This window comes from Haemaphysalis longicornis, unplaced genomic scaffold (genome assembly GCF_048455015.1).
Source record: "Haemaphysalis longicornis isolate Haplotype H1 unplaced genomic scaffold, Haemaphysalis longicornis Haplotype H1 scaffold_4, whole genome shotgun sequence".
Classification (NCBI taxonomy): Eukaryota; Metazoa; Arthropoda; class Arachnida; order Ixodida; family Ixodidae; genus Haemaphysalis; species Haemaphysalis longicornis.
Genome location: NW_027526361.1, coordinates 32,880,461 through 32,907,964, shown reverse-complemented (window position 1 = coordinate 32,907,964; position 27,504 = coordinate 32,880,461). Strand labels below are relative to the sequence as shown.

Sequence of the window (27,504 nt, the reverse complement as noted above, 5' to 3'; positions counted from 1 at the left end):
TAAGTCTGACAAAAATCCCGAAAACTACTAGCGTATGCTCAAAGTACTCGCAATACGGCGCGCTTTGCGCCGCGCAGTGGAACAGCCGGCTGTGGTGATGAGGCGCAGTGGCAGCTTTCGTTGTCGCTAGTAAGTTGTACCCGAGCATAGTGTTCGAAACTCTATGCGGCATCTCACGATAAGTTATGGTGCCGTCCCTGCGTGCGGATAAAATATCCAAGTTCGCTAGACACAAACATAAAAACAGAGTTGGGCACGCGTTGAACATTGCCAGCGACACCGCGCACGCGTTTACTTCCTTGCGCCGGTGTGGTGGAACGTTTTCAGAAAGTTTCCAAGGGTACTGAAAAATGGTTCTGCTTTGAACTTACGTTTATTCAGCCAGTGTTGATGAAAATTGCGTTGAATGATCGATTCGTTCGGTAAACGTGTGTCCTATCAGATTTCACTAATTTATACCGTTCTGATTTCTGTATTATCTGCGTTAAACATACAATTTCGAACAATACAGGTAGAAATTATTGTATACTTTGCGAAAAATGTTGAAAAGAAATCTGCCAAAATGTCATACTCTATCTGAACTTTTGGTACAACAACAAAACGACCGTTACGAATGAATTTTGCTTCTGTTGACCTTACTGCTGATGACCATGGATCGAACAGTCACCATTCACCATCCGGCATAAAATGACAGTAGACAGGGCGAAGACGAGCAGAATCATCGAAGTCGGATAAAACTAAAGAAAATGTACCGTTACGTAACACCTGGCTACGTGAGATCCTGCTCTGGGATCATCAAGAAATTCCGCATAGCGCCCAAGAACGAGTTGCGCGCATGGTGAGAGGGGTAGGAGAGACAGCTTAGCAGCAAGAAACAGTAGAAAGAGACAGCTTAGCCTCGGGCAATATCATACAGGCGACGAGCCGCAACTCAAAAATAAAAAAAATCAACTCAAAATCGGGTTCGTGTTTCAGCCCACGAGCGGTAATTTCCGTTTCTTCGTTCTCGTTTGTCTCGTTGGCTATTGTTTTTTTATTCTGCTTTTTTTTTAAACTGACTAGACCACGAACCACAGCGAAAGAATACAAAATAGCAGCCGAAAGAAAATATTGACACCAAGACGGATACAGCCATTGGTGCACAGTTCCAAAAGGACAATAAAGAGGCGGGAATTCAATGCTGCACTGCCTTTCCATCCATCGGCCGTCTCTGCTCTTCTTCCTCGGGGCTAAACACATTTATCCGAGTCTAATGAAACAAGAATAGCGCTTGTCCCTCTCCGGCGCTTCAGCGCTAGCAGCTCCATCTGTTCCCGTCTTGGTTCAACTGCTTTCTTTTCTCTTCCAGCGGCTTCGCATTTCCTCCTATCTTTGTTCCCCCGCTATCAGCGTGATAGGCCGCCAAGTAAGAACATAGACGAAACGACCGAGTATAACGACCGGCGGTGCGGGCGCGACGGGCCGAGAGGGGATCCGGGCGTGGGGAGGGCGAGGCAGCCACCGCGAGCGGCGCAGAGTTATTCGGTCGAAAGATCGCCCGAGGCGCATCCCGATGGAGGCGGCTGCTCAAGCCATCTCTTTACCCATCCCGGCTCTGTTTGCACGGCGTGGAGCAGTATTGTAGTTGGAGCCGAGTAGCGTAATCAGAATCTAAGCGGGCCACGCTCTCAGGACGCACATCACTTGTTTTTTGTTTCCTTGTGATACTGTAGGGAGCTGATAGCTTTGAAACGTAAAATTGTTTTTCGTTAATTTAATTAAAAGAACTATTGCTTATTTTCTTTGTGGTATTTACTTTTTTCTGGCAGAAGAGGGGTACCTCGAAAAAGTCCTGACTCCTTTTCTGTCACACGGACGCTGTGACTGCTCCGGTCAGTAGAGCACCGGCAGGCAGTCACATCGCACCCGCCGCGGTGACTCAGTGGCTAAGGCGTTGCGCTGCTGATCGCAAAATCGCGGGCTCAACTCCCGGCCGTGGCGGCCGCTTTTCTGATGGAAGCGAAAAGCAAAAACGCCCGTGTGTACGAGATTTTGGCGCAGGTTAAAGATTCCCAGGTGGTTTAAATTAATCCGTAGGCCTCCGCAACGGCGCGCCTCATCGCCTGCGTTGCGTCGGCGCGTTAAACCCTACAATGAATCAATCAATCAATCATCAGTCACATCGCGGAGGTTGTAAAAAAAAACACTTTCCCTAGTCTAACCCGTGACCCTGACCTCAGTAGCACGATGCCTTACTTACTGGTCCAACCGGGCGACGGGGGATGCTTTAGCAGGTTGAGAATACGAATACCGTGCTCTGAGATTTCACGGGTACATTGAAGGCGTCTTTTTCTCTCAACCAAAGAGGGATCAATGGTACCACGTCAGTTAGACCATGCCACTTACCCAACAATTGGGACTCATTTCAGTGCCTGTTATTAATAGCGGCGTCTTATTGGAATGAATAACAAAATTTAAGTAATATTCCTCGTCTACTCCTCGCACCCGACAGACATCACGTCATCGTCAACAGCCCACTAGGTCCGCTGCGGGACGAAGGCCTCTCCCATGTACCTCCAACCGCCGCAGCCGGATAAATTTAGAAAAACCTGTGAAATGGCTCTAGAAATTTGGGATAACATGCATGTTGTAAGTAATTTCCGACTGCTGCGGGCCGAACAAAAACTAGGTACGAAATGTTGTTGTAAGCCCTCCTATGTGGTTTGAATCTTTAAAAATGGTTTGCGGCGATTTCATTAGTGCCGGCCAACCTACTTCAGGCTGCTTGGGAGGATATTCTGAGTGTCAAAAGCTAGATCAGGGATGGGTTATTTGCATGCGGACATCGGATCCTTTATTGTGAAGCCTTATATCGCTACATCGCAATTTGGGGTATCCAGGTTACTGTTGAGCGTTTTACGTCAAACCATCAATCACGTAACGAGGCTTCGCTTGGTGAGTTGGATCACAGTCGAGACATTGGCGCTGTAAAAAGGGAACTAAAAAGGAGAAAAAAGCACTTGTCCGACACCCTCTCAGAAACTATAGCCTTATCTCTCCTTCTTTGCCCTATGACGCCAAAGAGGCCCACATGAAGTTAGATGCAGCACGTTGCAATGGTATGAGCTACACGCCGATGCTATTTCCAGATTACCGAGTAGGGATGACTGTGCCGAAAATGTGGTCGATAATGCAAACGAACGCATAAAACGGCAGACACAAGACGGGCGCGTGCGGTGTGCCTTTTTTAGTAGGAAGCAGTATACTTCTTCAACATGCCAAGGATTCTGTCGCGACCGACGGCGTCAACAGAAAATCCCGCGAAGAAATAAAGAAGATAGTGGCACCGCCAAGAATCGAACCTGGACTCGCATAGCGTAACGGAGCGAGAGCCCGTAGTCTTACTGACTAAGCTACGGCCACACGAGGAGACGGGGAGACAGACGGTGCACTCAACGAGCCCAGCGGCGGGTTTACCACCTGCACTCATTCAAAGCCCTAATGTGAAGTGCAAACCGCATAATGTATGATAACGGCGTTCACGTGGTTTCGATTAGCGGCGAACTGAACAGAGTCCGGGGAGGGGGAGGCCGGGCAGGGTGCTCTTTGGTGGCGACGCATGAAGCAAGAGTGAGGGGGAGTCTGTGAGAGAGACGACGCCACATCCACCCGTGCCGTCCCCCTCCTCACCCTTCGCCAGACGTTCCTCTCCGTTTTCTTTCTGCATTCGCTGCTGCGTTCGGTCGTCTCTGGTTCCACTCTTTGTAGAGCCGCGTGTGTGAATTTAAGTTACGTCGCATGAGTCATCCCTGTGCGTATCGTTTACAGCTTCGCAGTCCAACCACCTTCACAGCGTGGGCTGGAGCCATTCATTACTTCGTCGGTCGTGTTGGCACTGCTTGAACAGGATAAGCCAGTTTTCTAGAGAAGAAGCAGGTCGTGGCGCCGGGAGGAACGGGTGGGATGGAGGAGGGAGCGTACGCTGGCCCCCTGGTAACTGCTGCGCCACTGGATGAGGTAATGGCTGGCGGGAGAAAGTCTACCGGAGGCGCTGTCTTGCCATTCGCCCGAACCGGGTTCGCAGTAGTCTGTTGTGCCGTTCCATACATCACGAGCGCCGCAAATCACACGTCCTTTCACTTATCCGCCGTACTATATTTCGTTCTTGCCCGTTCGGAGCTCGAGCATCACGCTTACTGACGTATCTTTATGGCCCCGATATCTTTCGCCGGCGCATCCACGTGTTATCGCTATGAGACCAGTAAGGCTTCCACCTTGGAACCTCGGCTGGAGTTGACTCATCCGGAATGAGCCACTATAACGCAGTATTCATGTTCCAGCCATTTTTTCTCGTGTATTCGGCACCTCTTTTTTTTCGTTATCTTTTTATAGGTGATGCTCCTTCGTTGTGGCATTCACCGAAATATGGCAGCCCCATCTGTTAGCTGAAGCTCACAGAAACCATGAAGCAAGCGGACCCCTTAACCGCAATGTCATTTTCGGCGAAGTTCAGAATTAAAATGTAAACAAGAATAAACGTCTTACCCCGAGAGAGTATAACTTAGGGAACACGTAATGCAGATCCCGTGATCCTTACATCGCGAGTTTCGGCAACTAACTCAGCCTTTCTGGCTGTACAAGGCGGCAGTGTAATACTGGGAAAGGTGCTCACCTAAATTAGCATCTTTAAGGCCCCAGGAAAGTGGCGTCATTAATGCAAACGTCTTCCGCAGCACCTTAGTTCACGCAGCTTCAAGCCTCATTTAAATATTTATCTCTGCTCGGTTCGCAACTAACGACAAGCGCTTAAACTTCACGCGAGGCTACGTAAAAAACGAGAAAGCAAGACGGTTTAACGTTAAACTAGCCCACACTTTTTAATTGTGCCTGTAAGTGCCTTCATTTGTGGTGAATGCATGTTATTGTGTAACGTCTTTATTTTTTATTAAAATCCAGGAGTTCATTATTAATCACGCTTGTGCCATTATAGGACCTGTGCTCGGCAGCTCAGTGTATCAAGTCCGGTAGTTCCCTATTTTGTGAGGCTAGGTTTCTCTTTTAGGTTACTAGCAGTACAAACCGTTCAGTGTTAAGCTCTTACTTGCAGCCATTAAAAACACCTAGGCGCTTAACCGGCAGTAAAGATATCACATGCTCCAAGCCTGGTGGGTAGCGCTGGCAAGATGTCGATGGCTAAGGACAAGCTATGAGTCTGAAAACGTATTTGAGCCGTAAACTAGGAATGATTACAACGTGTGAGCGAAACATTCAGTTTGACGTTGGACCAATACCTTGGCTGATTATTTATTTATTTATTTATTTATTTATTTATTTATTTATTTATTTATTTATTTATTTATTTATTTATTTATTTCCGGTTCCCCTTACATTCCTTTTAGGGGTATTGCACAGCGGGGCTACAAATACAAAGTTGGCAAGTAATGTTAACGAATTACTGCAGAAGCAGAACGTACAACGAACAAATGGTTCACATTCAGAAATCCAAGTCGATGTTCAACAAGAAGAGTTGGAAAAATGATTAATCAAATAAGGAGGACGCAAGAAGCGCAAATACATTGAAATTCAATTTAAAATTAACAACACATGGTTAATATTAAACCCAGAAGCATCGTACGACTTAAAAAAACAATGAAAAGACTACTTGAGTTAAAATGCAAGACCACCCAAAAGGAGGGAAAATTTTAAAACGAGCTTCTTTACGGGTTCACATATTCGCAGCGCCTATGTTGAAGAAAAAAATTGGCGCAGCTTGCACAAGTGTGCAAGGCTGGAGAAACAGCAGAGCTGGGGCCCCTCTCTCTTGTTCAGGAACCCGGCTGTTGAATCATCATCATCCGCAGCAGCCCACTAGGTCCACTGCACGACGGCGGCCACTCCCATCAAGGAGGACTCTGGTCATACTAAACTAAGTTCTAGCAGAGTCCGTCTGGTTCTAGTATAACCTCCTTGTCTCCCATCGACGTCCAACCACTCCTGTCCTGCGCCGCTAGAGTCCATTCTTGGCCTCCGAATTTCCTGGTTTCGCCCCTCCATCGAGTAATTATTAGCCGTCCTCTTTTTCTAGATCTGTCTCCCGTCGTAGTAAGTACCGGTTGCAACCGGCAGCGCAAACAATATTTCCATCTCCCCAATGTACCGACTGTGGAGCCCACGAAACAGTTGCTCATATCACTTGGCAGCGCCCTCAAAACTCATTTCCTCTCATCTCTTGTGTGGAGCACTGGGAGGCGGCGTTAGGCAGCTCGGATCCGCTGGTCCAGCAAGGACTCGCTGAACGAGCAGCCCAGGTCACCGGCACCCTCCAAGCGCTGGTCACCACTCGTCATTACCCAACGGTTCCAGAATAAAGTTCTCTCTCTCTCTCTCTCTCTCTCTCTCTCTCTCTCTCTCTCTCTCTCTCTCTCTCTCTCTCTCTCTCTCTCTCTCTCTCTCTCTCTCTCTCTCTCTCTCTCTCTGTGCTGCCCTGTTGGTGTGGTGTAACAACATGCTATGCTTGAAACAACAGCATATTCAATTTCCTACGGCACGCGTCCTCGATGGACAGTCTTCATACACTTCAACGGAATCTTCAAGATGAAGAATAAACGCTTCCGTGTAAAAAAAACACCATCGACTAAAGACCTGGAGGACCTGGATGTTATAACAACTCTTGTGAACTATTATACGTGCCGCTGTACGTATTCAACATAGACATACAAACATACATCTGAACTCCCGCGTACTCCTATCCGTTCTCTTTCTACCGCGACGTGCAATAATAGCAGCTTTAGTAGTTGCCTTTCTTTTTTCTCCCATTTTCATGAGTGGGCGGTGGTGTGGCACGAAGTGAAGCGACAACCCGAGAGGAACGGCACTCGAGCCTCAGCGGATGCAACAGTCCTCCGCCACACAGACGGCAAGCGCAGATCGCCCGGCACTTTGCAAGGGAAACAGTAGCGAACGCAGTGTATAGAAACGGGGCAACGGTGTGTGGCACTGTGTGCTGTCGGAAGCGCGCGCAGTCACGTTAAAGAGCGAACACGACGATACAGTCGACGGCGGTGACTGATGGCCTGCCAAAAACGTGCCCCGCCTGTCCGGCACGTAGTCCTCGTTGGCCGGCGTTAATGCTCACTTCACGGCTGCCCCCCTCCCCCAATGCTGGGTGGAAAACAAGCGAAAACACGCATCCACGCGGCCAGCGAGCATATCGTTGCCTCCGCCAGCCTTCCCTTCGCCTTCCTCCTCTCTCGTGACGATCGGTTTCCTGGCCAGAAACGGAAATTGCCTCTGCCTTTCATTAAACGCAGCTGGCCATTAAGCATTCGGACGCTGGAGCTAGACACGTCAGCTCGAAACGACACCGCAGAGGTGACAAGGGTTGGCTAACCCTACACTCTTAGGGGCTGTTTTTCTCGCCGAACTGACCACTGCCGCCAAAACTGTACAGGCTATTTTTGTTGTTGTCTGTCTCCGCATGTCCGCTAAGGGAGCTTGTTTCGGCAATCATTGACAGTACCACACAGCGCTCAGGCTGTGACATGTCGGTGGATTGGTGAGCATTTTCTTGCCACTTTTTCTAGGCTTGAGTTTTCAGTGCGTGTTCCCTTTCTCAATCTCTCCCTTTTCCTCTCTCTGTCAGCTGTACGTTTTCCCAGCTAATTCAGTGATAGTACAGGAGTACTTACTTCGAAAGCGATGCAAAATAGTGATAAACCTTTTCTTTTTGTCCAAAAATTGTCTCACTTCTGTTTCTTTTCTCTCTCTCCCCCTTTCTTCCATTGCGTATTGATTGGGAGCTTCGTCTTTCTCATTGATTTCTGCCACGGTGGAAGCGAGCATAGAAAACTCGCGAGGGAACGAAACGACACGTGGAAACGAGGATGTGGTGTCTCGCAGGCTGTGTTGAAAAGCGCTGAAGTTAGACGGCTGGGCCCCTTTTAAATATTAATGGCATTTCTTTGCAATACGTGTTGACACAGAGGCTTGACAGAAAAAGAACTTTCCGAAAGGGTAACAAAGCCTACATTTAGGTTCTGTTGCTCGGCACGGCGATGCAGCATTTCCGCCCTTCCATCCCTTCTCTCTCTCTCTCTCTCTATCTCTGTCTGTCTGTCTGTCTGTCTCTCTGTCTCTCCTGCCTGCCCCCCCCCCCCCTCCCCTACACACACATCACTGCGGCGCGGACTGTTGAAGCATCAGCGATGCACTAATGAAACCGTCGCGGAAACTTTGTCGCTTCTTATTAAACTGTGTTTTCAAACGCTGTTGTTTTTGTAATCGATAAAATAGGAAAAATTTGGGCACGTACATCTTTTGATTAGCGAATTGGGTGAGCATTTTCTTATTATAGAAAATGATGTATACTTAATCCTAGGCAAATATTTCTCAGCGCAAATATTTCTCAGCGCAAGACTGCACGCGCCAAGGTCAATACCCTTCTCCACAACTCAGCTTTCCGTGCTCCCTGGTCTTCTGCCATGTTGCTTTAAAATGAAGATAATTTAGTGATGACCACTGGACCATTCTGAAGTTTATGCCACCCACCCACTTAAGCCTTAACAATTCCTCTAGGATTTTTTACCAGCACAATTTTTTAGGACCAGTTCAAATAGAACTCGCTGAGAAAGGCAAGTGCGTTGCGCACTGTAAGCCATGATGGGTCGTCCTGATCGACGTCACGATTTTCATAATCAGGGAAAAGCATCATCGCCAGCTCTGACGTCGTTGAGGTTAGAGGTGGAATAAATAAACTTCTTAATAATACGACCGGAGTTGTATTAAAGTGCGTTTTAGTAAAATCGTGGCAGGCGCTATTGTTCGATCGGTGACGTATGCTGCGTCTTCTAAACACCCGCTGAATTTGAACATCATTTTTTAAGTGGCTGTAAAGATTGAGTGCTTTTCGACTGCGTTAGCGGTGTTACGGCGCACCGAGAAGCAGGCTACAGGAAAGTAGCGCGTTTACGTAACCCCCCCCCCCTTGTTTCTTTTTGTTTGTTTGTTTGCTTGTTTGTTTGTTGATTTGTTTTTTTCGTGTGAGACAGTGTAGATTGTGGAGCGTGGCCATGACAGCTGTTTGCCTCAGGCGGGAAAAAAAGAAAACGAGACAAGTGCTTGCCTGTCGCGAAGGGTATCTTCTAGTATCTGTCGGCTCTTTAAAAGAGCACGCCGCCCTCGCAGGCGATTGCAGGCTGTGACCACAACGGTTTCCCTTCATAAGTCGGAGTCGGTGTCGGTGTCGGGTAGTCAAGCGGAAAAGCGCAGCTGATTTGATACGCGGAAACGTGAGTTCGGGACGCTATCGCGTGGAAGCACAGAGGAGGCCGCGATGTTTTCTTCCGGGTACGGGTCTGACAAGTGTCACGCACAGTGCGAAAGGAGAGCGCGAAAGAGGAGGAAAGTTAATTGCACGCGAGTTTTCTCGTGACGGAAAAAGGAAACGAACGGGTAGTATACGCTGGGTCGTGGTTTTTTGTCTGATGCAGTGCTGTGGTGCTCAAGGTCTACCAGCAAGGACTGCCCACGAATGTACCAACTGTAAACACAGTCAAGTTTTTCTACCCAATTGAGCTGCTAATCGTCGTCGTCGTCGTCGTCGCTGGCTCGGTGCTGGAAAGAAGATGACAGCAAAGTGCGCAGCTATGAGAAGAGAATTTGATCTTTATACCACAACTGCAAAATGTTTAAACCTTCATACAAGAAAAAAAATACCATATTCCAAGACAAGAAACTCATTTCTCGGAACGCATCATCATCGTGATTCATAAGAAATTTAGAAAAAGCCCATAGCTCCTCAACTTCGGTTCTATTTAGCCGTAGCCGCCACCTCTTTGCTCTGAGGGTTGATCAATCTGGCGAAATTATGATGAAAGAACGCCATAACGTACGTACAAACACCACCACCATGGTAGTCATCGTCATAACCACAGCCACCACCATGCTCATTATCTTCTGTTTCAGACAATCTGTGTCCTTTGCAGGACGAAGCCCTGTCGCATGGAACCCCAACCGTCAATGCTCCGAGCTGCCAGAGTTCATTGTTTGTGCCGAAGTTTCTTATATCGTCCCTTCACCGAGGCTTTAACCTTCCAATACATCTGCACCCTTCCCCCGGGACGGCAAGTACTTATTTGTCAGTACCTACGAAGGTACGAATAAATATAACTCTGGAGCTAGACCAGCAGCCCATTTCTGTGATAAAAGAAAAGTTGCCGTAGCTTCCCATGGTGCGGCAATCTACGGACGCGCTGCTGAAGAAACGAGCGGGAAGTCATTGCAGCCGAGGGACCACCCATACGAAGGATCTACCCGTACCACCCATCAATGAACGGCGTGAGGGCAGCCTAGCCTTCTTTTTTTACTGCGCCCACCTGGTAAGCGTGCAGACGCTTATGGAACATTTCCAGACGCGTGAGTTCGAAGCAAACATTGCCTGGTCATTGACTTCCAAACAAAACTCATTTCCAATCCTCGATATTTTTGTTTTCGTCGCGTTTTACTTGCTTGCTCTTTTATGATTAATAAATTATTTTGCTTGTTGGGCTGGGAAAAAGAAACTTTTTGTTAACTACTAGCTTTTTTTTTTCAGTCGCGGACGAATCCACCCGCGGGTGAGTCGGTCGTATGAAGGCAACAGCCTTTTTCAGGTTGTTCAGTAGCATCGCGCGGCGTTTTCGCCCAACGTCCCAAAGACGTCATAAGCAGTGGCTTTTTTCTTCTTGTTGCGGATTTCACAAAACTTTGGTTTACTCAGTAAAGCTGTTCACTCAAGAAAACCTATCGCTATTCATTGTTTGGATGGGGATAGGTAATGCATGTTATGCTATCTTACGTAACGCCACATTATTACGCATCATATTTTATTATGTCACAATATACTATATTGCCATGTTGCGTTACGTTACATTACGTAATGCCACATCATATCATGTCATGCTTTATTATGTTGCCGTGTTGATATACTATGTTGGCATGTTACGTTACGTAATGTTACGTTGCGTTATATTGCGTTACGTTTGGCTAGGTTAGGCAGTGTAACTGCAACAAAAGTTAAGCTTCTCAGCATGAGAGCAGCTTGGCCATCGAGTCAAGGCATTCGCTGGCGCCTTCCGGAGCACCCTCAGTGGACGCCCTCGCTTCAAACATTTCTTCACAGAAACGACCTATTAGTGAGCTGCTCAGGTAATGATTATACCCCACTTCTTCAACTTTTCCGTCTTTACAACAGCGGTGTTCTTGGACATGTGCGCAATCTCACAAGTTTTCCAATTGGCCGTAGTCTGGAAGTCACGTGGTACTCAGGAAATCTTTAGTGGTACTTGCGCATGAGTGAAACCAACCAAACAACTTCCGCAATAATTCTTCTAACTGTAGTTTAAGTGAGCTGAATTTATCACGCGTCTATACGCTAATTTAATGCTGCTAAAGAGCACGTTTTTCATGCAATGTGCATCACGCCCACATGAACAGTGGACGACAAACGCGCTTACCGTTAATTATTAAAAAAAGAGTATTCCATGTTAATCAAAGTATATCGCAATATAACATTCAATGTCAGTCCTGTAGAACAATGCAGGAAACCGAATCACGCGTCAGCAAGTGGCAGAACCTTAACGAAAGAAACTGTGCTACGTTGAACTTGTGTTCTTAAAAACTAAAAAAAGAAAGTAATAGTCGGAAAGGGTATTAGAAAAATAATTGTAAACAATGTGTGATAATAAGAAAACAAGCATACTATTTCGGAGGTTTTACAGACGCATATAAATGGGAAAAACTGGTTTATTCCTCTGTCATATAAGTCGGTAAAACACGAAAGTGAAATGGGCAGTGAAATCTGCAACGAAATGAGCATGATTTCCGGGTCAGCGGCTGTGTTGTGGGTGTGCTTGGCGAGCGACGTCCTGCTGGCTGGTCACTTTAGAAGAGGTCTACTGGCGTCATTTCCATGACGAATATGACGTCAGCAAAACCTTATTGTATCCCGCCATAAAACACTTTCGTTTTAAGATATAAAACCCGAAAACGAACAACCCTAAGTATAACGTAATCATTAGTACTAACGGTTGCTTCCCCACAAAAAGACCCTATGTGCAGGGGTGCACCCTTTACAGACTGCCTGCGTTGTTGCACTGGCGTCACTTCCGTGACGGATATGACGTTATTGAAATCTTTGTGTATCCCGGAACAAACCACTTTCGCGTTAAAAAACAGTTCCTGCTTAAAAAGCAGAACTGCAGGAATGACGTTGATTTTGACAGTCATTTCTATTCTAAAAAAGCGGGAACAGTAAAGGCAACGGCAAGGCAAAATTTATGCGAAGCATATTAGCCCCCCCCCCCCCTTTTTTTTTATATATACATTTGTTGGACTTCCAAGTGCAAATGATTTCGATACAAAAGAGGAAGAACTAGGAAGGCACAGAATTCGTGCTGTGTGAACCACGGTGACCCCCGGTGCGGCCTTTTATTACGCAGCCTCGGATGCTCCGCCAGGACGGTGGTGTCGCTTACAGTGTTCGGCGGCGGCCTTCCACTACGCACGTATAGAGACAGAGACGAACGACAACGCGGCGAGGGCTACGCGCGCTGTCGCTTCGCGTGCGTACAACGAAAGACGGAAATAGCTTCGGCAAGGAAAGCCGGCACGCCCCTCGCCGAAGCGGCTTGTCTTCCGTCCCCGCCGCGAGCACGCGGCTAGCCGCGGCTGCTCGCGTGTTTTCTCTTGCGCGATCTTGCGTGTCTCTAAGCGCGGCGGGTCGGAAGATGCTTCGGAAGCGGGGGAGCAGCGCGGGGGAGAGGGAGGTACGATGACGGTCGGAAACAAGGGCCAGCGACTGACGCGGATGTAAAAAGCCAAAAAAGGGGATGTAAGAGAGGCACGTTAGGAGGGAAGGGGAAGATTCTGGCTGCCTGGAAAACATTTTCGCAGCAGTCGCAACGTTTGAACTCTCGCGGGGCGGCAACGTTCGAGGGGTGTGCCTATATCGGTGCGGTATTCGACGCTACTGTTCTGTCCTTTTTGTTTTCCCCGCGTCCTTGCCTGAAATTGCGTTCTCCTATTGCGACGACGATTGTTCGTAGCCTTCCTGTCGTCTCTTGTCGGCCATTTTTATCTCCCTTTTGACTCCTCCGACAGGCGCGCCCTTTTTTCTCTTCGCCGGGCGCCGGCGAATCGTCTCTGCCATCTCCTCGTTCTCCGTTTCGCCTCCTGCTTTTCATCCTCGCGCCGTTCGCTTTAGCGAGTGCACCTCCGTCTTTATACGAGTTCGTGTTTGTACGGAGCGTTCGTTTGTTCTTTCGCGCCAACCACGCTCCCTCCTTCTCCGCCCTTGGCCCTGTTAGGCACCCGATGTGTCCCCGTTCCTGTGCCAATCGTCTCTTTTGCTTTCCTCCTACTCGCTGTCAAGGGCCCCAGCTTCGTCCCGGGGAAATATATGGCGAGCGATATTTCACCGGCTACGGCGGCTGCACGTCAAGTCGTCGCCGGCGCGAGCCTTTAGGCGGCTGTTAGCATCTGTTGACCCCGTGTTTCTTTTATGTCGCTCTTCCGCTAATATTTTCTCATTTGGCTTATTCCGCGCTGCCTTTTTCTTTTCATAACTCAGTCATCCCGAACCGTCAAGAACCCGCTTCCCCCCTGTGTCCCATCCTCCACTGCTCGATCTGCAAACAGGTTGCCTTTGGTGACGCTATTAAATTGTATTAGAGAAGACGGAAATGTCTTTAGAGAAGGCGGAATCGCGTTAGCGTTAGAGAAGGCGGAAATGTCTTTTGCGAGCACCTCTCCCCTTATCCCGGCAACATTATGCGTGTGGTGGTGAGAAAGGAGTTTTTTGAAGGCGGACCCACTTGCGATGAAGCCGTAAAGAATCAATCACGTATGTGCCACTCCTTCACCCCCAAATAAATGTTTTTTAATGTATCCGCAATAAAGGGTAATTAATATTCCCATTCTTCATCACGAATCTCAAAAAATAAGCCATAGCAATCAGTTACCAGAGCAAAGTCTAAGAAGATGCGTCTCTGGTGTCTACCTAAATGCTCGTGCTCTTTTTATTGGGCCTTAAATGAGTGAGTTCCGGTAATAATTTATCCTGGCCAATTATCATTTGGTTGCACATTTGCTAGAAAACCTTGTCGCAAAAACACAGACTTTGCAAAGCATAATAATCACGGGAGAAATACCAGTTAAACCCACTCTGTACCTGAAGTGAAACAATCGTTGATGATGGCTTCATTGTCGCAATTAGAACGTAATCAAGGCTTTGTAAAGCAGTGGGTTGGCTCAGTTCCTCTCCACAAGAAAGAGAACAACGATCATTAAACCGGAAGGTAATTTTATTGCAGAGCACTTATTGCCCTGTGTAAAGTTATGTTGTCGATATCAATGGCACATGCACGTTGTAGTGCTATACCATACACGTCACCCACACATTATGTCGTCTTCGACAAAATCATTGAGCGCGTCCAAAAATCACAATAAACCATAAAATTAGCGGAACGTGCTTGAAATAACAAGCTTCATAGAGAAGCATTCGAAGGGAAAGCGATAAATGTGTTGTAGTTCAGACGGTGTCTTTAACGCCGTGTACAGAGAGAACATGGCGGCAATAAAGATAACAGCCTTCATGTCGAGAGTTAACATTAATTTGTGAGCGATAACTTTAAATTTCAAAATGGCACTCGGATTTTTTTGATGTCAGAAAACTGAGATCAAGAACAGAGGTGTCAACAAAAAAAAAACTTAATTTTTAAGAAATCAGCACAGCTCTTTCTCGTATTCTGAGAAAATGCCATTTGCTCGGAACGTGCGCGAAACGCAAACTCAAATTCTAAGCAGGCCCGACGATGGGCAAAACCCCCGAGTAATTTCAGATAGGGCACATGATTAAAACAGTGCTCGCTTCAACCCGGTATTGCTCCTCCGAGACCCACCTTTACGGACAAGACGATATTACACACATATACGCACATTCTCGCGTGCACGCTCACACACGCATACAATACAAGCACTCCCACACGCAAGCGTGCGGTCCCACGGAGGAAAGGGGAAATGGATAATAATAACGATACAGACATTACGAGGACAGGCGAAAGAGGAACCATGCATACCCGAACGCGACGTCCGCTTTGCTGGTATGGTCTAATCCCTTCATGAATATTACATGCCAACTCCCCCTGCCGCTCTTCCTTCCCTTGAAAAAAAAAAACTAAAAAAAAAAACAGCTTTGCCTCGAGCATGAGTGCGGAAGCATGAATGCTACAGAAACGAGGAAAAAAGTCGTACTGTTTTGTTTTTGTAATTTCGTATGCTTCACTTCTTTCAGCCTTGCCTTCACTTTAGCTCAGGCGATTTTCTCTTTTCTCGCCCTTATTCCCTCGCCTTCGTCAGCTTCTTCTTTTTTTTTTTTTCAGATACGAAGCTTTCATTTTCAATTCTTTTTTTTTCTTGCATTTTCCTCCAGTGTGCGCAAAAGATGCAAGTCGGTTTATTTTTGCCTGCGACACGCATTAATAAAGCTCGTGCCGCAGGGCTCATTAAGTTTCGGCAGCCTTAATTACAAATTGGTGCGGCCGTGCCACAAAATTAGCGCTTTCGCGTAACCTGGGGAAGTTTATAAAACGATCATTTCCCCAAAGGACCGCACGCCACCCTCTCGCTGACGCAGATATTTGTATATGGTTTTTCCTTCCTGCTTTTTTCTTTAGTGTGTTTACTGTGTGAACTGAAACCTCCGCAGTTGTATTTTTGCTGGTAGTATGTTCGCGTATGCAAACCTCTCTTTGCTCTACCCAAGCTACCACATAAAAAATACAACAAGTCAGAGGATATCAGTTATTTACCAGAAAAAAGAAAGCTCGAAGTAAAAATATATGTGTAATTTATTTTATTCAGGTATGGCCTGTCCAGGTCAATTTACAACACAACTTTCACTGCGCGCATGTTGGCAACGCGGCTCATGCGCGGTAAGACCTTGCACTGCATAGCACTCACTGACCACGGTGTGTTTTTGTGGTGTAATTCTGACTATACAGGTGCTGAAAATTCTCGGATGAGGCCCGCCGAGCCGACAATGTGTAAACATAGCATCCTCTCAGTTTGAGAACACAAGGATGAGAGAAAACGTGGCAGTCGTAGATGGGATAATTAATTTATACCTGTGACCAACGCCTGGAACAGTCGCTGTACCATTTGAGACAGTATTGGCGCTTGAAAGTGCTGACAGTTGCCCTTGGACCGACAATCTGCCAGTATGGTATTAGTTAAAGTAGAAGCAGCTCTCTCGGGTAGTTCTCTGCGATTGTACGAATTGATCGGTGCAAGCAAAAGGGGATCCGTAGCAAATTTGAAATTGCCGTGATTTCCAACACGTTCGTCATATTGTTTCTCTGATGGCCGACGCAAATTGATTAACTGTGGAAACAAGGGTGCTGGGGTAACGAGAACACGCTGGTAATTAGGGTAACAGCATCAGCTTGATCCAAGCAGTACGGAAGGCAATCGAAGTCTTCGTCGGGGACTGAAAGAACTCTATTTGGTTTACTGAAAATGGGAGAAAACAGCTCAAGGACGAGGTCTATGGGCACAGTTCAAGATGTGCCATATTTTCAGCTACCCAGAGAAAAACCGGGAACAGAATCAAAACAATTAAATAAACATGAGCGCGCTGACTTTTCAGGCACGTCCGTGGTGCCCCGTAAGTGTTTCGGCAAACACACTGCTTCCGTGTGGGTAAGAATCCCAGACACCATTCTGAGAGACGTACACTTCAATTATACGATGACAGAAAGTAAGAGTTTCACTACCACAAGTTCCCTGCGTTCGTGAGGGCCTGAATGATCCCTTAGCCACTCTCGCAAAGGTCTGAAGGTGGAGCTATGGGAACGCATAACAGCTAAGCCGACGAAGCACGGAGATTTAAAAGTGCAGCGTTATTGTCTGTTTTGCATGCATGATATTCAACCCGCCGGAAACATGCGCGCTTATCACTTTTTCACAAGCTTTATAATCACCCGTCACTGCGTGAAAGTTTTTTTGAAAGCCCCTCTGCTCTCTTTCCACGACGCGATCACCCCAATAAAGTTAAACGCCCACAATGTCATTCACTTCGTTTCGCACAATCATTCATACCGCGCACCATTGTTGAGTGGAATGACTTGCCAGCACATGTTGCCACCGAAAAAGATTCTAATAAATTCTTGCAGCTCTTGCGCACTACGGTCACTAACTAGAATTTTTTTTCTGTAGTTTTTACCTCTAGCATGAATTGTGGCAGTAGCTTGCATACGTTGCTCTTGCTGCAGGCTATTTCTGCATACGCTGCCACTTGTTATGTTCTCTGTTCTTTGTTTTTGCGTTATATAGTTTTCTTTTTCAGCCAATATTATGGGCACAATAGTGTCAAGCAAATTCTTGAGGTCTTGCGAGCCATGTTCCCAATTTATCTGATTGTTTAACGATTGTACAACGCGGTATGGCTGTAGGTTGTATTTATTGTTTCTTCCCTTCGTTGCGACTAATTACTGGTTATAATGCGTTTTTTATTTTTGTTAGTAATTTTGTATAATGTTGTCTTGCCCCCCTCCCCCTATGTAATACCCTCGCCAGAGGGCCTTTAGGGGTACACTGAATGAATGAATGAAAAGCGGTAGGTAGATATTTCGTGCGTTTTTTATTCAGCCGAAAGTAAGGCAAGCACTGGATGCCAATAAATTTATTAATAGCTTTCCGTAGCTCATTCACATATGAAGAGTCATGCCACAGGCATCAGAGTTATGATCTGGGTGGCGCTGTACGATGCGTTCTCTGGGGAAATTCAGGGCCGGATTAACAGTGCTGAAGGCCTAGTTCAAAAAAAAAAAAAAAAAGGTAGGCCCCATCGCTTCCTTCTCCCGACCAGTCCCAGTACGACGGTTCTCTGTGTCCATCAGCTGGATCAGCTGATGGACACAGCAGGGAAACATATTTACCTCAGACTGAAGAACTATGAGCTGATTTCAGGATTATGCCCATTATGCAACGAACAGCCTTTTCGAAGCGTTCATTCTAGAAAGAGATTATCCCTGTTTGAATCAAAGGAAATCAGCAGGAGGCCTAAACGTCTTCAAACAAAACCACGAAGTGTGCCATTTTTTAAGCCCTTTTAACCCTTTGAACCATGGCTAATTCGCCCCTGTGTAAATTCGCAAGTTGCACACCAAAGCTAATGCGTCTTTCATAGCGTGTGTCCGCACGCATGCACACTTAAATCCTTCGTGGTAATTCATCGTTTCGGGTGAGTGAGGGTTCCCCTTTCCTTGAAAGATGGACCGCTCTGAGGAAATGTAGTCTGACAGCGGGAATTTCTGTTATAATAGCAGGAAGGGAGAAGAGTGCTTCCGCATCTCACCTCTGCCTCTTCCCCCCCCCCCCCCCCCCCCCCCAAAGAGACAGCGTACTCAGGCTACTGCTCCCTAGCGAAAAATACACAGGTGACAAAAAGCCCTTCTCTGTTTTTTGAATGATACACGATTGTACTAACGTCTTTAGTGCCAAATAAAAGGACTGTGGGTTCGCGCGTTCCCATTCCTATCTCCCCCTTTATGCCTTCCTCGTATTGCGTCCCCTGAACGCCATTTCCCCAGGGCAGGGTAGCGAACCGGGCTCCGCACCTGGTTAACCTCACTTCCTTTCTATTTCTTTTTATCCTATCTTATATTAGAACGAATGTTGCAGGATCCAACTAGTCCGGGAATTTCAAACCACTTTCTCGTTATTTCTCTGCGAAACTGGTAAAAATATCCACAATTTTCTATCAGCGTTCGTGCCGTACACATTCTCAGCCTACTTTCCAACCACCGGCTTCTTGCTTAGCCTTCTGCTACTGCAGATATTGCACGATTACCGAAAGAACTATTCAAACTGTGGCTGCGCTCAACAAATTTATTGCAGATATATTTTAAAGCAAAGTTGCAAACCAAGGTAGTATATGGTTTTACTCTGCATTATGAATTCAGACGGTTCGCCAACTCAGCAAATGTTGTTTTTAACCCAAAGGCGTGTACATCAAAATTACACCGCATGTTTTTGCGTTTAAGGATTCGGGGCCCATTTATTCCCATTTCAGAGCAACGAGCACGTCAGAATTAATCTTCGTTTAATTCCGACATGTGACGACTATTCCGACAAGGAGCGTGACGGGACGACTATTTTAGCGCGCGGCCTTTCAGAAAAAGAAGCAGCCCACCAACGAGCGTAATAACAGCACTAGAAGACCGCACAAAAGCTCTTTTTGTAACATTCTGAAGTTTTATTGGCGCGCAAAGCATTGCCACCGTCTCGTATACCTTGTGCGCCCGTGTGTCAATGCTTCTCGCCTACACCAAACTTCTGAATGAATTGCGAAGTAGCTACACAGCGACGTTACTATATGTGGAAGTTTTGTTCGGAGATGCCTGTTTCCTCTAGACTTCTTTTTGTTGTCGTCAAATCATGTGCAGTGTCATTAAACCACATCAGCTGATACAAACAAAAAGAAAAAAGTAATTTTTATTGATTCCCGCTAGATGCCACAGTCACGTCTTGTAATCCATTTAACCTGTCACCGCCGTTAAGTACGCCATTAGTGTAATCTGACCTCTTATGCCTTGTAGTTTTCCTATGTATTATCTTGTCTCTAAGCTCAAGAAGCGTCCATAAACATTTACAAAATATAGCTATTTCATTTAACGAAGGCACCCGGCCCCCCTTTATTTCCATTTCGTTGTCTCCTACTGTCTCAGTTCAGCCTCTCAGACGTCACTTGCGCCATCATCAGGCCAACGACGCATTTTTCCGCGACGCTTGCGGTATAACGTGGGCTAGCGCAGGGCCATTAACATTAACTGTTCTACCCGTCGGAAGAGCCCAAATAAGAATGCTAAGCCGTCAGGGCAGCAAAGGGTCAATACTCGCGAGGCAACTGGTCCCGTTCTGTTTGATCCGCACTCACGTTCATTTGCTAATCGCGTGTTTCGCGCAATAAAATCCACAGCCACGCCTCCGAGTCGTGTTGCCGCAGCGCGTTCAAGCTGTCTCAATGATCGATCGCAATCGGGCGCGGCAGCAGCCAATTTATTTTGTGCGCGCGCTTGCGCGCACTCTTTTCTTGGCCACCCCGTGTTTGCCTTGCGCTATATTCCTGCCGCGATTGTACTGACCGTTCGATTCCGCGGGGTTAGCGAGTGCCCCCACCCCCCCCCCTTCTTTCTTCCTCTCCATCCCCTAACCTTCCCTCCCTTCCCTCAGTATGCCCCGGTCTCTTATATTTTTTCCGCTCCTCCGGGTCTTCCGTTTTTCTCTCTCGCCGATTCGAATCCGGGCGGCCGGTCGAAGGTCGGGGCGCAGCTGTTCCCGTAAATACCATTCCGTGCATTTAACTTCGCTGGCCGAGTTCCGTCGTCTCCGCTTCGGGCCATTCAATTTCGTGACCGGACTGATGAGCCTCTCATTTTGGGGTACGTGGGGGGATTGCCGTCCGCGGGCTGTGCGCCAGTAATCCCGACGTCTTCGCGAGGCACAAACTACCCGTGATCGGAGCCCATTTGGCGCAGACATTTACAACACTCTTTCGAGATAAGGACCTAGCTCGCTGTTTTCCCACTTTTGCGCGACTGTTTTTTTGTTATCGGCGATTTGCTGATTTGTGCATCTTCGTCGGCCGCGCTTCGGCAGGCTTTTGTTCGCGAGGAAGAAAGAACAAAATTTAAGCGCTTCGATTGCGATGACCCTCGATTTGTCTTCATCCAAATTTCTCGTTCGCAAATAGCTGGCCTCAAAGAACCGGCGAATTGGAAACTTCGTCAATCTGGCTAGGCAAATAGCGTGTTGGACGGTATCTATGAATCGGCGAGCATAGTGAAGGCACGCAGAGCAATTTCCTATTGTTTACTTAAGAACAAAAGGCTAGTCTGAAGCTCATTCGATTTTTTGCGGGACATATATGCTATCCCATCTCTCTCTCTCGTTAAAGCTTAAAGTATGACAATTTGCTACACTGTTTCTTTTTGTGCGTGCGTTGCCGTTTACAAAGACAGGTAAAATGGATTTCCTCCCCGATCATCAGAAGAAAAAAACATTCCACTTTTTATGATGAGCTAACAATGGTATGCTCATTATCAAATCGCGGACTCCTTTGATTTTAATTCAGTCGCTAAGCGTGCAAGTTACATTAAAAACTACCGTTATGCCATGGCGACCCTATTAGGCGCAACGACGGCACGCAGTTGTTATCGTGGCTTGCAATGTTAACGGACATCCGTTACGACCGCGTGGTTGATAGCGGAAACAAGAATTGCTGATTGTGGCGATTGCTACAAACGCGTCAAACGCTGATTTTTCTGCCTCTGTTTAAATGCAACTATTACAGAAATTTGCATGACCTTCTTGATGCCTAGTCGACCCGCACGGGTCTGAGCTTCGAAGCGTGCAATGTGACACATTGGAAACCCGCAATCCCTACTATCCCACGTACAGTTTCTTAACAAAGTTATCCAAGAGTTCGCGTGCTATCATACTCTTCATTTTTATAGCCGCGCTATTCCAAGATCAAATGATAGCAAGAAATGCTCCTTCGCCCGGCGAGAGTAAGATTCATCATCACCATCAATTTCAGCATCAGGATATCTGCGCCCACTGCAGGGCAAAGGCCTCTCCCATAGATTTCCAATTATCCCGGTCCTGTGCTAATTGCGACCAATATCTGCCCACCTAACTTCAACTGCCACTACATCTCAAATCTAAATCCCAACTTCCACTGTTGCCTTGTCTAGGGATCCACTCTGTTGCACTCAATGACCAACGGTTATTTTGCCTTCGCATTACGTGCCCTGCCCATACCCATTTTTTCTTCTTAGTTTGTACTAATATGTCCTAATATGTTCTCTTTTTGTTCCTTAACGTTACACCTATTATCGTTCGTTCGATTGCCCTCTGAGTCGTCGTCCATTTACGTTGAACCAATTTAGTGAGCCTCCAAGTTTCTGCCCCGTAGGTGAGTACCCGTAAGATGAGGCTGTCGTACGCTTTCTTCTTTGGGGACAATGGTAGGCTGCCATTCATTATCTGAGAATGCCTGCCGTATGCACTCCACCTCATTTTTATCCTTCTAATTATCTCTGCCTCATGGTTGGGATCCGGGGCCACTACTTGGCCTAAGTAGATATATTCACTTACCGCTTCCTCTGCCTCGCCACCTATCTGAAACCGCTGTGCTCTGCCGAGGCCATTGAGCATTACTGCAGTTTTCTGCAAATTAATTTTCAGGCCCATGGTTCTACTCTGCTTGTCCAGTGCGGTAACCATGCTTTGTAATTTCGTCCCCCGAGTTACTTAGCAAAGGGAACATCACCAGAAAGTCTGAGGTTGCCGAGGTATTCTCCATTAACCATTAGGATTGAGATTCAGATGTCAGCCAAGTACTAGAAACGTATATTTCTTTCCGAGCTGTAAGCAAAATTACCAAGCAAAATTGCCTACAACCAAACCGAAACTCATCACCACACTGGATAAGCTAATTTTACAACAATTTCTTTCCTAACAGTGATGTTTGTAGCAGGATTACCTAATCACAATTCAAAATCGTGCATCAGAAGTGCAGTGGTCACTGCCAATATTCAAGATTTCGACCCCTGCTCATTGTTTTCTTTTTCTTCAACAGTATCTGTGGCTTCAATTCTAACTTTATCTTACTTCTACAAATTTCGCGCGAAGTGAAGGGAAAGAAGGGTGACGGGCTCTGGCCAGCCTTCACACGCGGACACTCGAAGAAACCGCTGGCACAAAACTTTGCGCTCACCTATGATTCCCTCGCTGGCGCCTGCTGAGAGGTGAATGTGAAAGAAGAGTCGCATCGCCGCCCCCAGCGCAAGCACCGTCCACGAGCACAGAAACGACGACGTCGACATATCCAGCCAAAAAGCGGGGGGTCCGTCGGCGAGCGCCACACACGCCCAGCGCAGACGATTCGGTGTGCTGTCACACTACTACAGAGAACCGCCGAAAGGGACGCCAACGGCAAACGAAGTTGTGCCAAGTTCCTCGCGGTCAGTCATTGTCATGTCCACGAACTAAGCGAGCAGAAAACTCGTATTCAGCCTGTCTCCATCACACTGACGTTCTTTACACTGCGCACTCACTTCACTCGTGACGTTTCCCCACGCAATAAAAGAAAATATTTCCACGGCGTGGAGTTTGCAGTGTTGCACTAACTCAGTCTGCAACCGGTGGTGACAACCACAAGTTCGCACCCGACTGTTGTGTTTTGACCTCTCCCTACGTCACTGCGTCAATTAACAGCTCTTCTGAGCATTCGCGTGCGCGGAACGACGCTGAGCAGACGGGTTTCTCGCAGAAAAAGATGCCCCGTTTTCCTTGGAGTCGGTGCCGAAACGACAATATATGTCAAACACGGGCAGCACAACAGCCTTCCCAGCACGCGGAGGATGAAACGAGAAGAAATGCAAGTGCGCGCGCTCAGATGTAGGGCGGCGGCGGCGTCGGCGCGGCTTGGCGCGCAGGCGAGAGACACGACGGCGACGACCCGGTGCCAACTCTGCGGAGCGCAGGGCGCATCGCAAATCGGCGTGGCGGCTTCGCGCTGGCGCCGCGGGTTCTCTGGCCGAGTTCGACTCGGGCTGGGGCCTTTTAGCGCCCGCTCAAATGTTTGCGCCGCCGCCGTGGCCGCTGCTCTCGGGCCTCGCCGCCGAGAGCAGCGCCGCCCGGCCGGGAGTGGTGGGAGCCGAAAGCCGCTGCCTCTACAGAGAGCGCCAGCACGGGTCGCCGGGCCACTCGGGGCTCAGCGTCGACGGGTCGAGCATGCGGAAGTCCCCCGTGTTCCCCCTGCTCCGCCGGCCCATCTAGCGGACGAGGGAACGCGAGGGATGTTGCGCTGAGGGACTCGTTAAAGGGACCCTGCAACACTTTTTTCAACTTTTTAAAAATCTTTAATGCTTGCAGAACGTAGTCACCCAACACACCCAGTACTTATATTATGGGGTCGCAAAGTACCTCAGCCAAAAATTACTGCTCTATGCCCATCAGATAACTTGTAAACTCGCTCAAAAGATTATTCTATCTTTCCCGGTCTTGACGCTCTTCGGCGGCTCTAATTACGTCACTAAGGCCATGTAGCGGCTGTTGGCCGGTTTTCCATCAGTTGCAGCAATGAACCCTTATCGATAGCAACTTTTTTTTTAAAAAAGCCAGAAAAACAAAGCAGAAATGGAAGGCGTGTCTGGTGCGACGAGCAACTCACGCAGTGCCGCTCCGTGCTGGCGATAACTATAGCTTTCGCAGTGCTTCCAGACGCGAAGGAAAGAGTGAAAGCGCTTATCGAAAGTGTTCCACGGTCCCTTTAATTCGCAAGGACGAGAGTATTTCTTGGGCTACTTAACCGCGAAAATTCTGGTCTCTTTCTGTCCTCTTCTTCGATTCCGCCTTCCGGACAAACGTTGAATCAATTAATCAAAAAGGCGTATATATATAGGCAGTGCCGCTCCAAACTACTAAACTGCTCGACTAAGTCACACATGTCCCAATTTTTAGGCGCAAACAAAACCCCATTTATATTCGAGGCCAGATGTAAGTACATAACCCTGAGCTCCCGTGTTCTTTACAGGAGGGTACCTGTTAAGCTGGTTTTTACGATTGCAAGTAAAAAAAAATAATGTGTTAAAATGGCACAGGCTGGCTCCAGCTAGTGGAGATAAAAGCAATGCGAAAGAGAACAGAGCTTGCAGAACTACAGACAAAAACTAAAGAACAAGATGAGCACTGTCTCAACAGATGGCTCCTGAGCCGTGCGAAGGCGGGAAAATTGAAAAATTGAGAAACCTTTATTTAGCTCATCACGAGAGAAGAGGAGGGAGGGGAAATGTGGGAACGTAGAGTCAAGAAGCAGTTTCGGGACAGGAGCGGCAAAGTACTATCCTTTTTCGGCAACATTTGCAGTAAAACAAGAAGATACGCGAAAAAAGCATCATCGACGAACCGACAACACAGATAGCAGTGCAGACGTGTCACTACACGCCGATAGGGAGTCCTAGCATCTAATCGACATCTCACTCACGCGTGAAATGGCGCGATAGTTTGCGTTGCGGGCAAAATTCACCAAATTAGAGCATTTGTCCAGCCGAATTTTCAGAAAAATGGTAAAAAAACCATTACTCATTAGCGTAGCGAATTCGTTATATCGATGTTAGCCGTCGCAACGCCTTCGTTACATAAAGGGCGCCAAAACACGGGTTTCAATGGGGCTGGCGATGGGGAATTGAAAATCTTCGTTAAATCCAGGAATTCGTTACATAGAGGTTCGTTACGTAGAGGTTTAACTGTAGAACGCCGCCCATTAATGGCGCGCAGAGACCCTGACTTCATCCCTGCGCAGCCCCGTCGGCAGAGCAGCGAGAGAGATTGTTCCAGGAAGGAAACAGGAGTTTTCGCCCTTTCGTCTCTGAAGTCACAACAGCGACATTGAAGGTTCTCAGAAACTCGCCAAGTTTCTGGCGATATGCCATCGCCGGGAGTATGCATTCATTGCGCGCTTTTCGTTGTAGTGGCAGCAGTATTCTGAGTACAGCAATGAGTTTGGCGAATGCCTATGATCCATAGTATTTCAACGCCTGATTTCCTTCTCCATGCTTGAATGGCAACTCACAATTTTCCCATGACTGCAATAATCCTCCACCGTTTCTGGTACTTCGTTGCCTATAATGAAACGGAATTTTATGCATGCTTATTTAGCATTACTTCCGTATCGCTCATATTTATCTTTGTAACTGCGATAAGGCTTTTTGACTACAGTTCCGGGTGCATTCATTGCAGGTATTCTCCCGTATGACGTAACGAGACGAGGTCATCGACAAATTCGAAGCGAGTCGAATATTTTCGGTTTACTTGTGCCCTTGCATTTTTTTTTTCCAATCAGGGTTCCTAAGCACCCTCTCTAGTGTGCTAACGGTTGTGCCAACCCGCTGTCTGCATCAAGAATTCTGTAAACAAATTTTGTGAGGTAGTTCTTTCATCTGCCCCTTTCCCCCAAAAAAACTTCGTACCTGGGTGTCTCGAGGCTCCACAGCGCAGTCCGCTACAACACCATGTAACCGCCCAGGTTGCAGTGGACTGCTACTGCTGGTGCAGCTTTTCTGTGTGTGTATGTGCGTGAGTGTATGCGTGTAGGAGTCTTCTATGCTACACCATTGTGTTCTGTACCTTGATGTTTATTGTACTATATGTCTAGTGTTTATATGTATTTTTCCTTTGCTCAAATGTTTAACTTCTCTTTATTTTTTTTCACCTATACGTTGCATATATGTTTCTTGTTAATCTTGCCTATGTGTTATATATTATTCCTGTAAGCTCTCTACCCTATCCTCCTATTCCTATGTACTCTTTCCTCCCTATCCCACCTCCCCTACCCCAGCAGGTGTTCCGGTGTCCGCCCCTAGGCGAGAGAATTTACGCCTGCTGGTGGACCTTCCTTTCTTTCTTTTGTGCAATAAATACATGCATACATACTCTTCTTATGAAGCATTATTAGGCTCGTATATAGGCACCTAAAAAGTTGAATGCAGAGTTCGCTAATGCTTTCTAAGGAGAGAAAGTCGAGAAATTATAAAAATTTAAAATTGATGTCATTCTTCCGCGCAATAATTCACTTTGGCGACTACTTAAACGAGGATAGCAGTCCGAACAGGGAGATGACACCAACCTTGGGGGAGGCAGAAATCGCCAACGTCGATGCTGTTACATTCCGGAAGGCATCCCCGAACAGGGCTCCGTTGCCTCCGTCATGCGTGTTAGCGTGGTGAAGAGCGGCCAGCAAAGGTTGCTGCCTTGGTGATGACGACAAGCAGCCGAAGGCAAATATAACTGGTTTACTGCATGGCGAGAGATGATCTCAAGCAATACAGGAACAATACTGAAATTACAGCGCGACTCGCAAAATTACAGCGCGACTCGACCGGGCGACAGCACGGATTCGCTGCTGCAAAACGAATTGGACTATCCGCCGAGAGGGTTGGTTTTTTTATACACAAAAGCTGTAACGGCTGCACGGTTTTCCCAGTGATTCTGTGCGCACGTCCCGAAAATAGTACTGACACACACAGCACTGCTTCCGAGTTCGTGAGGTCGGCAATAGCGGCGCTCGTTGAGTCTGATAGGGATGGAGAGGAAATTTCGGCTGCGGCGTGCGCTTCGCCGGGCCAAGTCTCAACACAAAGAACCGTTTGCAGTCGCCGAGGTTGAGCCACCGACAGCGAGGCGCCCACGCGGCAGGCGCACATGAGGAGGATAGGCTGGGCTATACAGCACAGGAGCACTGCACGAAGCTTGCACTACGCACGAACAGAATAGCGGCGCGCTGAATCCTAACAACGCCAGCGCAGTAGACATACTAGGAGGTTGGGATACGGACGCGGGCGACTAAGTTTCAACATCCACCCATGGAATGGGTGCTGTTGACCTCCTGAGGCGAGCTATCACCGTCGTATCTTTCGGAAGTTA

The 27,504-nt window shown here is 47.4% G+C and overlaps 1 protein-coding gene across 2 annotated transcripts in view; it reads right to left on the bottom strand.

The window, feature by feature from the left end:
- Positions 1 to 23,632, bottom strand: part of LOC144178483 (B-cell receptor CD22-like) — a 286,568-nt gene extending 262,936 nt beyond the window's left edge. For both annotated transcript variants that reach the window (XM_077706383.1, XM_077706384.1), the window contains exon 1: positions 22,796 to 23,632. In XM_077706383.1, coding sequence (XP_077562509.1) covers positions 22,796 to 22,904 — 109 coding nt within the window. In that variant the 5' untranslated portion in view covers positions 22,905 to 23,632. The remainder of the gene's footprint in view (positions 1 to 22,795) is intronic.
- Between the last annotated feature and the right edge of the window lie 3,872 nt (positions 23,633 to 27,504).